This window comes from Moschus berezovskii, chromosome 12, assembly GCF_049115385.1.
Source record: "Moschus berezovskii isolate FMDL1 chromosome 12, NW_MosBer_1.0, whole genome shotgun sequence".
Lineage (NCBI taxonomy): Eukaryota > Metazoa > Chordata > Mammalia > Artiodactyla > Moschidae > Moschus > Moschus berezovskii.
This window is the reverse complement of record NC_142471.1, coordinates 68565353-68580444: the sequence shown is the minus strand read 5'-3', so window position 1 is coordinate 68580444 and position 15092 is coordinate 68565353. Positions and strand designations below refer to the sequence as shown.

Sequence of the window (15092 nt, the reverse complement as noted above, 5' to 3'; positions counted from 1 at the left end):
CCATTATGTTTTTTTAACACCACCAAGCAATTCTTCCACACCAGCTGGGTGTCCTACACTATCTACCTGGAGATGGCATCCGATCCCACAGGTTAAGAGCTCAGTCCCACTTTGGATGCCAATCATAAGTCCAGGTTGTGACCTCTGCTTCTGACTGACTGGTTATTGATTGGATGTTCCCATACCCTTCTCCTTGGTTTGATTAATTTGCTAGAGTGGCTCAGAGAACTTAGGAAATCAGTTTACTTACTAGATTACCAGTTTATTACAAAGGATATTAAAGGATATGAACGAATAGCAGGTGAAGATATGTATATATATAAAGTTCTGGGAGGGTCCTGAATGCAAGAGCCTCTCTCCCAGTGGAGTTTAGAGTACACCAGCTTTCTGCCCTGTGGATTCATTCTGGTTCACCAAGCTGGGAGCTCTCTGAATCCAGTCCCTTGGGGGTTTTTTGGAAACCTTATTACATAGACTTTGGTGGCTCAGATGGTAAAGAATCCGCCTGCATTGCAGGAGACCTGGGTTTGATCCTTAGGTTGGGGAGATCCCCTGGAGGAGGGCATGGCAACCCACTCCAGTATTCTTGCCTGGAGAATCTCAATGGACAGAGGTGCCTGGCAGACTATAGTCCATGGGATCACAAAGAGTCAGGCTGAGCGAATAAGTTTTTTTTTTTTTTATTACATAGACATGACTGATTAAATCATTGGCTATAGGCAATGGATTCAACCTCCAGTCCCTCTCCCTTCCATGGAGGTCAGGGGTAGAATTGGAAGTTCCAGTCCTCTAATCACTAGGTTAGCTCCCCTGGCAACCAGCCCCAACCTTAAGGTACTTTCTGAAAATCACTTCATTAACATAAACTCTAGAGTAGTTGAAAGGGGTTTGTTATGAATATCAAAACACATTTCTTAGACAGATTTATCAATTAAGAAGCTCCAGGGATTTTAGGAGTTCTGTGCCAGAAATGGAGATGAAGACGAACTAAACATTTCTTATTATAAATCACAATATCTCAGCACCAAAAGCCCATGCTGGAATCCTTTTCTGAGCAGATTGAGAGTAAGAAAGATAGGTTTTGAGGGGTGACTGTGGGCACACAGCCCAATCCAGGCTAAGCAAGAAGCAAGCCCACAGTGATAGCAACCAGGCCCCCCTAGCTGGATGAACAAATGCTTGGGAGGAAGGTGCAACCATGAGGCTTGCATCTTGCTTCCACCTCTATGGAGCTGGACTGTAGACACGTTTTAACTGAGGACCAGTATAGCATCTACACTCAGCAAAGAACGATTCTATTTCAAACAGCTGGCAGGTTGAGAAAAGAGATGGCATCTCAGTTATACTAAGTGTGTGTTCAATGATTCAGGCATCTTTCACACAACATGGACCTTATAAGCAAGCCAACTTCCAAATCTGGTGCTCAACCATTGAAACAGCAATTGGTTCCAAACTGGCTGAGTGGGACTTACTGAGAGGCCAGCTTTGCCTTATTTTACAGATAATTGAAAGAATTTTCATGTTTTGACTATATGATTTAATTTTTGACCTATATGTTTATTTTTTAAAATAATTTTATTTATTTATTTTTGGCTGCACTGGGTCTTCATTGTTTTGTGTGGGCTTTCTTGAGTTGCGGTGAGCAGGGGCTACTCTTCATTACAGTGTGTGGACTTATTGCAGTGGCTTCTCTAGTTGTGGAGCACAGACTGTAGGTGTGAGGGCTTCAGTAGTTGCAGCATCTGGGCTCAGTTGTTGTGATATGCGGGCCCTGGAGCTCAGGCCCAGTAGTTGTGGCCAATGGGCTTACCTACTCCTCAGCATGTGGAATCTTCCTGGACCAATACACAGTCTGGTGTCCCCTGAACTGACAGGTCAATTCTTATCCATTGTGCCACCAGGGAAGTCTGCTATGTGTTTACTTTAAAATGGCATCTCCTGGTATAGTATAATTCTGTTGTAGTTACTTTGTGACTTTTCCATCATTTATCCTCTGAGCCTCTAGTTTTCTCCAGTGTAAAACAATGAGAGGAACTGACCTTAGAGATTCCTAAGGTTCCTATTAGTGCCCTCCAAATGACATGTATAGAATTTATATCTTACAGGTAAGTTCTTCCACATTCACTCTCTCTTTTAATCCTCAAAACTGTTCTATAATGTAGATACTCTTCCTTTTCCTCTTTTATGACTGAGTACATTGAGGCTCAGAGAGCTTAAGAAAGTTATTCAAGGTTGCACAGACAATAGGTGGTAAAGGCAGAATTAAATCCTTGTGAGTTCATTTCCAGTGTGTCTCCAGGTAACCTTCTAACAGTTGGGAGGGATGCCCCCACTGTTAGAAGGGCAGGCCGGCTCTCTTGAAGGGTTGGGGCTCGTTAAAATGCAAAGATGTGATGTTTTCACGTGCACCTCCTTTGCTTTGTAAGTTTCAGTGCTCTTCGTCCTTTGTTCACGTGTCTGTGTTTCCTAAGTACTAAGTTAAACTCCTGCTGCTAGGGCAGTCCACTCATGGCTGGGGGACCTATCCTGGAGCTGAGAGGGGTTTCCCAGGTCCACATAGGAGGGGAAAAGGTGCTAACCTAAGGCCTGTAGGCCTGTCTCTTTTCTAATTCCAGGTCTTTCACCTGCTATCCAAGGACCCAGCCTTCCTGTTTGCTGCTTAGTTTTCTCTGTAATATGGGCATCATAACTGCTGCTCTCTGGACTTCAGACGGTCAGAGAAAGTGACTGACACAAAGGAGACAGGGAGGTACTTTGAGGTGTGAAATGCTCTTTCAATGTGTGTGTGTGTGTGTGTGTGTGTGTATTGAGGAGAGGTAGAAGTTATCCACTGGAGAAGGCAATCGCAAGCCACTCCAGGACTCTTGCCTAGAAAATCCCATGGACAGAGGAGCCTGGTGGGCTACAGTCCATGGGGTCGCTCTAGTCAGACACGACTGAGCGACTTCACTTTCACTTTTCACTTTCACGCATTGGAGAGGGAAATGGCAACCCACTCCAGTATTCTTGCCTGGAGAATCCCAGGGATGGCGGAGCCTGGTGGGCTGCTGTCTATGGGGTCGCACAGAGTCGGACACGACTGAAGTGACTTAGCAGCAGTAGCAGCAGCAGAAGTTATCCACAGAGTCTCCACGACTGTAGCCCCAGCTAGGCCTGGCAGAGCTGTTCCTCCCCAGGCTGAGGTCAAAGCCAGGTCCTCTTCCCACTATCAACACCAGAGCCTGGGTCTTGTTTATTGTTCTCGGCTCCTCTCCTAGCAACCAAAGTGTTGAAGGTTTTGCAAGCAATGGGAACCTTGCCTCTCAGCTCACTAGGAAGAGGGGCCAGAGCTTCAGTGCATGGAGCTCTGACAGCAAGTGCAAGTTCTTGCCTGAGTCTTGACCTCAGCCTTAGCCTGGTAATGGTAGCCTTTTACTGCTACCCTGAGTTTGAGTGAACTCCGGGAGTTGGTGATGGACAGGGAGGCCTGGCGTGCTGTGATTCATGGGGTCGCGGAGAGTCGGACACGACTGAGTGACTGAACTGAACTGAACTGAGTTTGACCCAGAAAAGATAGCCTCCACCCAAGATATACATCCTGTCCTTAGGGAGACCTGATGAGGGGGACCCAACCTCATTCTTTCCGTGTGTATTAGTGTTCCAGGGCTGCAGTAACAAATTACCACAAACTTGTCTCTAAACAACAGAAATGTGTTCTGTCACAGTTCTGGAGGTCAGAAGTTCAAAACCAAGATGTTCACAAGGCTGGTTTGTTCCAGAGGGCTCTGAGGAAAATCCATCCATGCCTATTTACTAGCTTCTGGGCGCAGGCAGCTATACTTGGCGTTCCTCCTGCTTCTGTCTTCACACGACATTCTCCTTCTGTGTCTTTGTGTTGTCTCCTTTTCTGTCTTATGAGAATACTCATTCTTGGATTTAGGACCCACTCTCGTCTAGGACAATCTCCTTCTGAAATCCTTACCTTAATCTGCTGCCGTCGCCACCAAGTCACCTCAGTCGTGTCCGACTCTGTGCAACCCCATAGACGGCAGCCGACCAGGCTCCGCCGTCCCTGGGATTCTCCAGGCAAGAACACTGGAGTGGGTTGCCATTTCCTTCTCCAATGTGTGAAAGTGAAAGTGAAGTCGCTCAGTCGTGTTTGACTAGTAGCGACCCCATGGACTGCAGCCTACCAGGCTCCTCCATACATGGGATTTTCTAGACAAGAGTACTGGAGTGGCTTGCCTTTGCCTTCTCCGAATTAAATCTGCAAGGACCCTTATTACAAATAAGGTCACATTCTGAGGTTCTGGGTAGATGTATCTTTTGGGGGGCCATGATTCAACCCACTACATGTGCCTCCAGTTTGATGAGGGAAATCTAAGCCCATTCTTGGAGAGTCATTGACTCTGAAAGGAGAAATCTCTTTCTACTTAAAGGAGCCCCTCTTTTCTTTTTTCCTTTTAGCCGCACCCTGTGCAGCGGGATCTTAGTTCCCTGAACAGGGATTGAACCCACACCCTCAGCAGTGATGGAGTCCTAACCACTGGACCACCAGGGAATTCCTAAAGAAGCCCTTTTGTGATGGGGAATTTGATTCAAGCCTGATCACCGAGAGCTTTTAAACTGAGAAAAGCACACAGATGTTGGTGGCAGGAAAGGGTTGGCCAGGTTATTGTTCTCTATGGAATGATGTGAAGGTGTTGTGTCCATCGTGCAAGGATTTGGAGAAGGAGTGAGGGGGAGTTTCTGTCTTCACGAGGCAAGTGAGGCAAGGAAGGCCCAAGGTCTTAGTCTTTGCCTACCCCGTTTTTCTTCCTCTCACTCCCAGATGTTAATTAACTGATGTCAGTGTTAAATACTTTTTTGAAAATGAACTCCTATATAATCATTAACAAAGTAGGTCTGTTCCTGACAATGGTAGGTGTCTTAATATACTAGGGGAGCCATCAGGGTTAAAAAGATCCAGAAGCATTTATTTTGTCAAACCAAGCTAGCTCCCTGAGCCCTGTTTCTTCCTTACTTCCTTACTTACAAGGGCCTAGCCATTCAGCTGGGTATATTTCTTTCCCACTCTAGGGATTCGCTTCCTGAACTGGGAGCCATATAAGCCTTGTAGTTGATACTACCGTACCTCCTTTCTTCTTTTCCACAAATAGCAAGAGCCTCAGGTTGCTTGCTACCCATTTAATCTCTGGGGATCCTCACATCTCTAGACTGGATGCTGAAGGGGGCCACCAACTCTCCTCACCTCTCTTTGCCTCCCCTTAGTTGCGATCTCCCTAAAGACAATTGCATGATACCTTTCCTTTCAAAGTTTTTACAGTTGATCACTGTGTGGAAAGAGGGCCAAAGCCTGAGGAAGGTTTGCAAATTTCAGAAACCTGAGAAACTTCTGCCAACTCTGGTCCATGGAATGAAAGGACTCATAACCTCTCCTCTTGGGTCTGGCCTGAAGACACCAATTAGGGCAATCATTCATCTCCCCTTTAACTCTGTATGGCTGGCTGTATTTTGAGCATTTCCCCGTTAGTTTTTCTCACCTATGTATTTCCTCGGCTGCATGCAGGAAAAGCCCCTTTATGGAGTGATTTTTTAGAAGAGTTGTCAAAGAGGTTCCAGTAGGGTCAACTCCTAATCCCCCCCTTTCCTAGAATTAGTTGCATGGATTTTGAGTTAGTGAAACTTGGAACACCAGTGAGGGACCACAGTCTCTTCATGGCATCCCAGAAAGAGGGGATAAGGCACAGACATTGTGGCACATGTAGGGTGGGCACCCCCCAGCTCAGATCCTTCTTTTGTACTACCACTCCATTTCCACCACCCCACCCAGATGTGAACACCCAGGTGAAGATTGGGATGTCAACAGAATTTATAATAACAGAAGATTTGTTGAATTCAACTTTTAAGAATTTCAGTGTACTGATAGACTCAGTGGATTTGATCATCAATATGCATAAGCTCAGAATCCATTACTTTGAGAAATGGGGTGTAAGAGATGTGAGGAATGAAAAGGGATGCCCAGGGCTTGACAGGATGGTGACTGGGAACTGAAGCTGGACACAGAGGTGGGACAGGCAGGGCAGACTTGGGACAGACTGACAATTGTTCCGTCTTTTTTTTTTTTTTTGCTAAGTTTTAAGGTTTTATTAATACAAACAAAATGTGTGCATGGGGTGTCTACTCATTTTCTCGGCTATGCAGCCTGGCATTAGGCTTGGGGACGCTGATGGCCAGCTGGGCAGCTCTTTCCTTAATAGTTCTCCGGTTCTTGAAGGAGATATTGTGAGCGGTCTTAGCACAGGAAGATTTGTTGCACATTAGCAGCACCTCATGGAGAAGGCAATGGCACCCCACTCCAGTACTCTTGCCTGGAAAATCCCATGGACGGAGGAGCCTGGTAGGCTGCAGTCCATGGGGTCGCGAAGAGTCTGACACGACTGAGAGACTTCACTTTCACTTTTCACTTTCATGCATTGGAGAAGGATATGGAAACCCACTCCAGTGTTCTTGCCTGAAGAATCCCAGGGACAGGGGAGCCTGGTGGGCTGCCGTCTATGGGGTCGCACAGAGTCGGACACGACTGAAGCGACTTAGCAGCAGCAGCAGCACCTCAAGTTGCTTGAGGTTGTAGACCAGGAACTTCTGGAAGCTGCTGGGCAGCATGTGCTTTGTTTTCTTGTTGGCCCATAACCAAAGTTAGGCATCAAGATGTGGCCCCTGAATCTCCTGTGCAACCTATTGTCAATGCCCCTGGATTTCCCCCAGTTTGCTTAATTTTGACATATCCGTCTGACTGGTGCCAGGTAAACTTCTTGGTCCTCTTTTTGATGATCCTGGGCTTCATGAGGGGTCTGAGGGTGGCCAGGATGCCGAGTAGGAGATGGCTGCCACCTTCATAAGAAGTACCCAAGAAGAGCTTCCTCTTACTTTCCTGATGGCTCCTCAGCTGTTTCCAAAATGTGAAATGAAGGTGAATCTTCCCAAATATAAAACTTTTTGAGAAGCACAATTTCAAAGCAGAAGCTCTAGGCTGCTCCTAGTGCCAACCTTGTGTGGTTAAGGGTAGGACAATGCCCACTTTTCCTGGGTACAAAACAAAAATAATAGAGACTGTGAGAAGACTGTGTGTTACCTTGGAATCTGAGTGGTTGCCAAAGCCCAAGGACCTGAAACCTCTGAAAGACCTGGACAGTCTGCTTCCCCAGAACCTTTAGCTCAGGGAGGCCCAGATGAGGTGGACTGACCTCATTCTTGGTGAAGGCCTCCCCCTGCTCACCCTTCCTCAGCTCCTCACAATTCCTTCCCCTTTCCTTTATTTCCCAGATAATGGAAACCTCTGGGAGACCAAATCTAGACTAGCTGTCCCACTGGCTCTGGCTATGATTCTGGTGAGAGGCCCCAAGGGACCCCCTCCCTGCTCTGTCCTCCATCCTGCAGCAGTCACTCTTGAGAGCATCTAGCATCTTCTGCCTTCTAGCGTGAGAGCCTTTCCCTGCCTCCGCCAGGTCCGTCTCCCCCTTCCTATCTGTGTCTCCTCTCTCTCTTCTCTTGGTCCAACCTCATCCTCTTCCTCATCTCTCTGCCTCTGTCCTTCTTCACCTTTGTTCTTGCTCCTGTGTAGCAACCTTTGGAGCAGGTCCAGGCTCTCCCTTAGGGAACTAGAGGAGAAAACTCCCCAAGGTTTCTACCCACAACTGGTGAGGGGCCCTGGTCACTCTGTCCTGACCTCACAGCCTGATTCAGCTTCTGTCTCCACCTTAATTTTTGTTTACCAGCAGAAATGGGGATCCACGCAGTAATAGTATGGCAGTTTACAGTTCACACACATGGTCCATTAGCTTTGAAATTGTGATTCTCAAAAAGTGTTACATTTGGGAAGATTTACCTTCATTTCACATTTTGGCATAAAGTGGGACTTTATTGATTTTTAATAAAATCTGGCATCTTTTTCCTATATTTCAAATTCATATAAAATACAACCACACTATGCCTTCTGAGAAAACTCTGCTGTGCCCTCAACTTCCTCTTTGGTTGGATTAAATTATCCAGGTCAGTCTGGTAGCTGGGGCAGTTTCCACCCTGCACAAGAAGCATCCTGGCAGCTCAGGTTCCTCCTTCTTCTGGAATAGTATCTACTAGGACAGTGTTGTAGTACAAGAACAGGATCCCTTCCCCTCTCCCCCATGATTTTGCTCCCTTAATTCTATCCTGACCTCCTATTTTTCCCTTGCCCTCAAAAAAACCTTAATTTACCACCTTCAGAAATGAGCAAGTGTGTGCATATTTGAGGCTTCCCAGGTGGCAAAGGTAATGGGTGGAGCTGGCAATGATGAGAATCACCACCAGGGGGAGCCTGTGCCTAAGAAGAGACTGAGTGGGGCTCTGGGGAGCCAAGGTGCGGATTGTCTTCCCCTTTTTCCAGTGTAGTGCGGGTGCCAGGCATTCCAGCCTCAGGTGACTTGATATGGAGCTGGGAGTCTACAGCTGCCTCCTCCCCATTGTTTGACTCCTTCTCTTTCCCTGACCATGCAGGGAAAGTGTGGCTGGGTCAGGGTATGGGAGGAAAACTGAGTGGTTTGGATACTGCCTACTCTGGCCACCAATTTCTTACAGGCCACATGCAGAGAAAGGGGTGGACTTTGATCTCTGAACTTGGCAGGTTGGAGAAGACCTGGGTTGCTGTAGTCCTGTGTTCCAGTCACTGGGTGGCACAGAAGCTGTGGTCTGTGTCTAAACAGTGAACCCCCTGGTGAGGCAGGGGGAAAGTGGGTAGGCAGCAGGGAGATGAAAAATGGAGGATTGGGCTCCATGGGAGTATGTGCAGGTAGAGGAGCCTCAGGATTTGCTTCCTCTCCTTTCCCCAGACTGCATTCTGGTCTTGCCAAACTTAGTTTCACCTTCAAGTTTTCCAGAGACTACAGCCAAGTGACCTTGAGAGAGCTCCAGAGATGAGGCACACCTCATCTCTGAAAACATGACTAGTCACTGGCCTAGGAGCCTCCTCTTCACCTCCCCAGGGGCCTCAGGCCTTCCTACCACCTCCTGCCCAGGGACCTTGTTGTTGTTTAGTCACTAAGTCAAGTCTGACTCTACTCTTTTGTGACCCCATGGATTTAGTCCGCTAGGCTCCTCTGTCTATGGGATTCTCCAGGCAAGAAAATTGGAGTGGGTTGCCATTTCCTTCTCTAGGGCATCTTCAGGGATTGAACCCATGTCTCTTGCTTGGCAGGGGGATTCTTGACTACTGAGCCACCTGTTTAAAACCTTCAGCCCCAGAATTTCCCCCTTTACCCAGGCATTCAAGCCCAAGCCAGCGTCAGCTTCAGGCTATACAGTGAGTAAGTGACTGAGTGAGTGAGTGAAGTCGCTCAGTCATGTCCGACTCTTTGTGCCCGACTGTAGGGCTATACAGTAAGGTGGTTCAAATCTTAGAGCTCCTACTTTCTAGTTGACTGACCCTGGTCAAGTAGTCTTTCTAAATCTGTTTCCTCACCTCCCTTTCCTGATGGGGTTATTAGAAACATTATAAAAGATGGACTATTTAAAGACTAGCAGAGTACTCATAAATGTTAATTATTAATATTTTCATTATTGGAAGTGGCCACTTTAGCCAAGAGATTAGATCCAACCACTCCCTCTATGACCAACTCTATGAGGCCCTTAGCTGTTAAAAAACACACCAACTGTGTATGCATTTCTGGAGTGTTTTCCAACACCAACCATCAGTTCTCTGTGGACATCAACTGGGTGTCCGGCAAGTCAACTCAGTTCTGATACTAACTACATGGAGTTAGCATAGGCCCAACAGGTTAAGGGCTCAATTCCACAAAACCACCTTCACTTCTAATGCCAGTCACAAGTCACTGATATTTCTGACTGGCTGGCTATAAATTGGGAGTTTACATACCATAAATCGGGCTTCCCTGGTGGCTCAGCTGGTAAAGAATCCACCTGCAATGTGAGAGACCTGGGTTTGACCCCTGGGTTGGGAAGATCCCCTGGAGAAAGGAACAGCTACCTGCTCTAGTATTCTGGCCTGGAGAATTCCATGACTATTCCATGGGGTCGCAGAGTCAAACACGACGGAGCAACTTTTACTTTCACTTTCATGCTATAAATTGGTTTGACAATTTGCTAGAATGGCTAACAAAATCCAGGAAAATACTTACGTTTACAGGTTTATTAAAGGATACAACTGCCAGATGGAAGAGATGCACAGGGCAAAGAATTGTGTGGGGGGTGTGCATGGGGCTTCCATGCCCTCTCCGGGTGCATCACTGTTCCAGCACCTTAACGTGTTCACCAAGCCAGTTCATCAAATCTCCCTGTTCAGGAGTTTTTATAGAGCTTAATCTCTAGTCCCATTCCCCTCCCAGGAGGCTGAGGATGGCCTGAAACTTTCAACCCTTTCACCGCTTGGTCTTTCTGCTGACCAGCCCTTATCCTGATGCTAGGGGTCCCCACTTTCAGTAGCAGTATAAGTTTACCTTATTAGTATAACTGCAGGTTTGATATAAAGGGGTTTGTTATAACAAAGACACTTCTTTCACGCATATCACTCAGGAAAGTCTACGAGTTTTAGAAGCTTTGTGCCAAGATGGAAACCTAAGGACAAAAACCAAACATGTTTATTATACCATTTTATATATATATATACACACACATATATACACATACATATATATATAAACTGCTCGGAAGAGAGAAGAGTATTGCACACACAGGTCCCACTCTGGCTCCTCCAACTCCTAGGCACCTTTCCCTGATCACTGTGTCCCAGAGACAATTTTCAGCCTGTGTCAGTCACATAGAGACCCTGTCCAGATAGTGCCCAGGCCTCCAGGCCTGGGTGGTCTGCTGCCTGGAGGGCTGACACCCGAGGTGGGGTGGGGGGTGGAGTGCCTGGGTCCCATAGAATGTCCTCATATAAGCTTAGAACTGGGCCAGAGGCTCGTCCTTGAGTCCCAGTCTGCTTCAGCAGGGCTCTGAGCAAGCCCACAGTGAGAGGGGGCTCTGCCCCAGGCTCAGGGAATGGGGCAGGGGGCTCCAACTCATCTGGGAGGTATGTCCGCAGTAGAAGCAGGAGTTCAGCTGGAGCTAGGTCTGGTGGGCACAGGCGGCAAAGGAGGGGAAGGTAAGCATCAAGCCGGCGATGCCGGGCAAATTCGGCCAACAGCAGTTTGAAGATCTCGCTTCGAAGCAGGGGGCTAGAGGGGCTGAGGGCCAGGCCAGCCTCTAAAGCCCGCTCCCACTGTTCCTTTTGCACCAGCTGCCCCACAGCTTGGAGCACAGCTTTGGGCCGCCCACTGCCCAAGAGTAGGTCTAGCTCCAGTGTTTCAGGCCTAGTCCCCTCCTCACCTAGTACTGCCAGGGCTCGGCGATAAAGGGGCAGCCCTGAGCCTCCTGCCCCCCAGCCAGGCCCCCCCTGTTGCTGGGCCAGCTCCACAAAGGGTGGCAGCCATTGTGGCTCCAGCCGGCAGAGGCACTGGCACAGGAGTTCAAAGGGGGGCAGTATGCCATTGGGTGGTTCTTTTCCAGCTGCTGTAACCCCCAGTACCTTCTTCCACACATCCGGGGGAGCTTGGGACCTCAGATGGCCATTGCCATCTGGCTGGAGCTGCAGGACCCTGAGGATGGCACCCCAGGCTGCTGTAGGGAGGGCTTGGAAAATGGTGTTAAGTTGGGCCAGCTGGTCTCCCATCAACTCAGTCCTCAGCAGCCGTGCCACTTCGTGCTCTGCCAGTTCAGTCCAGCCAGCCTCCTCCTCATCCCCAGCCACTAGCTGGGCTTTGAGCTGTTCTAAGCCCCGGTAATCCCGAAGCTCGGCCCTCAGTGTGGTCAACAGTGCTGATGGGGACACATGGCCCTGGAGGATGGATGCCAGGGCCTGAGGTGCTCGGAATGTGCTGTTGTGTCGCAGTTCCTCTGGGGTGAGCTGGGCACCCCGCAGGCTCCGTCGCTGGTAGTACTTGCAGGCCTCCTCAAACACCATATCTTCAGCTGAAGGCAGCTCAAGGCTTTGTGGGGTTTTCCAGCCTACTTGAAACAGACCCACAGCTGAAAGTAAACGAAGACCCCCTCGAGTCTCCAGCTCTTCCTGATCTTCCATGCCAGGGGCGGGGGGTTCCAGCAGATGTACTCGGTCTGTACTCAGGATCTTCCTCTCCAGCAGCTGCCCACTGCCCATGTCCAACAGTTCCAATGTGGAGCCCAGCACACAGGCCAGAGTGCCATGAAATGTGCCCAGTGCTGCAGACCCTGTCAGGCTGGCAGGTGCCTCCTGCAGGGTGCCAACAGTCCGGGAGCCACCATGGGGCTGTACCAGGCTCACAGTGCCCCTGAAGTCAAGCCACATCAGGCCCTGGGGAGTTGGGGCCCAGGTATGTACAGTCAATGGCTGCCTGGGGGACAGCAGTCCAGGAAGGCCTCGGAGCAGGGTCCTGAAGTCCCATGTGTCCCCTCTTCCAGGATTCAGGCTTTTACTGTGGGAAAGGCCAAGACATGGGGCAGCTACCACTACCTTGCCCTTGCTTGGACTCCAGATGAGCAGAATATGACCCAAGCCAGGCCAGGTGGTGGCAGTGGGCACCAGGAAGAGGTCCTTGCGGGAGGTCAGCAGCCCGAAAGCGGGGCAGTGGTGCAGCAGTATGTGCGTGCTGCCCAGGTTGGTGCCGGCCTCCCCGCTGGGCTCGAGGGTCCTGACGCACACATAGTGGCTGAAAGCCAGTGCGGGAGGCCCTAACTGGCCCTCAGCGCCGGCCTGCCGCTCCTCGCACCACACTAGGCGGCCTCGGGGCGCCGCCACGGCCACCACACGGGCTCCACCTCCAGGACACAGCTCGGTGCTCTGCAGCAGCCGCCAGCCGGGCCCCACCCCCGAGCCCCACACCTCGACTAGGCCACTCTCCCACACTAGGACTAGCGCCGATCGCGCCGGCCACGGCAGGAGGAAGGCGTCTAGCGGTGAGGGCTGGCCAGGCGGCCAGGCACTTTCCAGCTCCGCGCCGGATCCACGCACCGCGACCAGCAGTTGCGGGGCTGGTGACCCCGGAGGTCGCAGCAACAGTAGGTGGCGGCCGTCTGGGCTGCAGCGAACTCGGACGGCTGGGTCCCCGGCTAGCAACTCGCGGAGCCGGGCCGCGCCGCTGAAGTTGCTCAGATCTGAGAGCAGGCGCAGAGTCCCCGCACGCTTCATGGTGCCCCCCGCGCCGGAGCACGCCTAGGCTCGCCGCACCGTTGGGCAAGGCCCGTCTCTCCGTCCCGGGTTCCCGCGGGAAGTCGAGGATGGGGTTGAGACTTCCGTCCCGGGTAGACTAGGCGAGCAAAGGCCGGGCTAAGACTCAGCCCCGCCCAGCCCCGCCCCTCACGGCCAGCTCGAGACCTGCGCCTGTTTTACGCCTTGCCGGCATAACACCGCCCATCAAGGGGCAGGGGGGCTACAGGCATAGCTGTGGGAGGAGCCGCGATAGCACCCAATGGTGCCTCCGACCTCGCCAACCGTGGGGACGCTTTCGGAGGCCTGCTGCCTCAGGCCCCAGGAAGCCGGGGAGTGGCCCAGAGTCTGACTAAAGAATCCAGATTCCAGCCCTTTCAGCATCCAACTCCCAACGCTTCCCTTCCCTCCAAGCCACGCTCTCTCATTCCAATTTATTCATGAAATTTTTTATTGAGCACCTACTAAGTGCCTGGCTCTGGGGAGACAACCGTGAACAAAAGAGAAAACCTCAGCTTCATGGAATGACAATCTAGTGGAAAAAAACAATAGCTAATACTTTCTTAGAACATACTGTGACCCCCACCCCCTTTTAAAGATGAGGGAAATGAAGCACAGAGAGATAAAGTACATTGACCAAGATCACACAGCTATTAAGCAGTAGGGATAGAGGTAGGATTTCAACCACACGCAATCTGGGTCTAGGGTCATTGCACCAAACCATTTTATCAACAACCTATCCAAACATTTTCCTAGAAAACAAAATTAAAACAACTTTAATGGTACTGAGTCTGTGCGTAATCTCTTCAGCACCTACAAATTGACATGCAAGAGTTCTCTCCACCCCAGATTGCCTTCTCAGGTGCTGTAGTATTCTGTCCTCCAAGTCCAGTTCTTCTTTCATGAGCCTTGCCCCTCCCTCCCTTTCCACACAACTTCCCTGAGAATTGCATCCATATCTGTTTCATCAGCCTCATTTTGTCCTCTTGCTCTCATCATGGAGAAGGAAAAGGCAACCCACTCCAGTATTCTTGCCTAGAGAATCCTGTAGACAGAGGAGCCTGGTGGGCTGCCATCTATGGGGTCGCACAGAATCGGAAACAACTGAAGCAACTTAGCAGCAGCAGCAGCAGCTCTCAGCATAGAAACACTCCAAAGTTTGTCCTGTTTTGGAAGCCACTCTTTCATTCTTATCTCCCCCAACTGTCACCCCATCACTCCCTGTCCCTTCACAGTCAAGTTTCTTGCAGATTTAGCATTTGTTGTCTCTACTTTCTCTCCTTCCATTCATTTCTCAAACCACTACTTATCAGAAGCAGATTTTCCTGAGGTCTCCAAGGTATTTTAATTTCTTTTTCTCTTTGAGACATTTGACAGCTTCCTTACTGAAAGTCTCTCCTGTAGTTTCCACAGCATTTCCCCCCCTCTAATTTCCCTCCTTTTTAGATAGTACTATCTTCAGAACTTTGTCATTGGTTCCTCTTTCTCCACCATCCTTTAAACGCTGGTTCAAAGTTCTGTTTGGGGCCCTTTTCTCTCTGCCTCCCTCCCCCATTATTACTTTTTTTAAACCCTCTTCCTAGACCATTTCTTTCCTTCTTGTGGCTTGAACCATTACCACTAGGACAATGGCTCCAAAATATTTATCTACAGCCAAGATATCTCTGCAGAGTTCCAACAGAAGGTATCCAAATGTCTACTACTAAATACTTTTGCCTGGATATTTAATAGACATTTCCTAAACATCATCTGATCGCCAAAGAATTGATGCTTTTGAACTGTGGTGCTGGAGAAGACTCTTGAGAGTCCCTTGGACTGCAAGGAGATCCAACCAGTCCACTCTAAAGGAGATCAATCCTGGGTGTTCATTGGAAGGACTGATGCTAAAGCTGAAACT

The 15092-nt window shown here is 49.5% G+C and overlaps 1 protein-coding gene across 1 annotated transcript; it reads right to left on the bottom strand.

The window, feature by feature from the left end:
* Positions 1–10595: 10595 nt before the first annotated feature.
* On the bottom strand, positions 10596–13306 carry HPS6 (HPS6 biogenesis of lysosomal organelles complex 2 subunit 3). The gene has a single exon (XM_055424801.2). It carries the CDS (start codon positions 13175–13177, stop codon positions 10772–10774), a length of 2406 nt encoding a protein of 801 aa, XP_055280776.2. The 5' UTR covers positions 13178–13306; the 3' UTR covers positions 10596–10771.
* Positions 13307–15092: the final 1786 nt, after the last annotated feature.

Excerpts from the sequence above, each read along its gene's own strand:
- HPS6 (XM_055424801.2), bottom strand. The coding sequence starts at position 13,177 with ATGAAGCGTGCGGGGACTCTGCGCCTGCTCTCAGATCTGAGCAACTTC.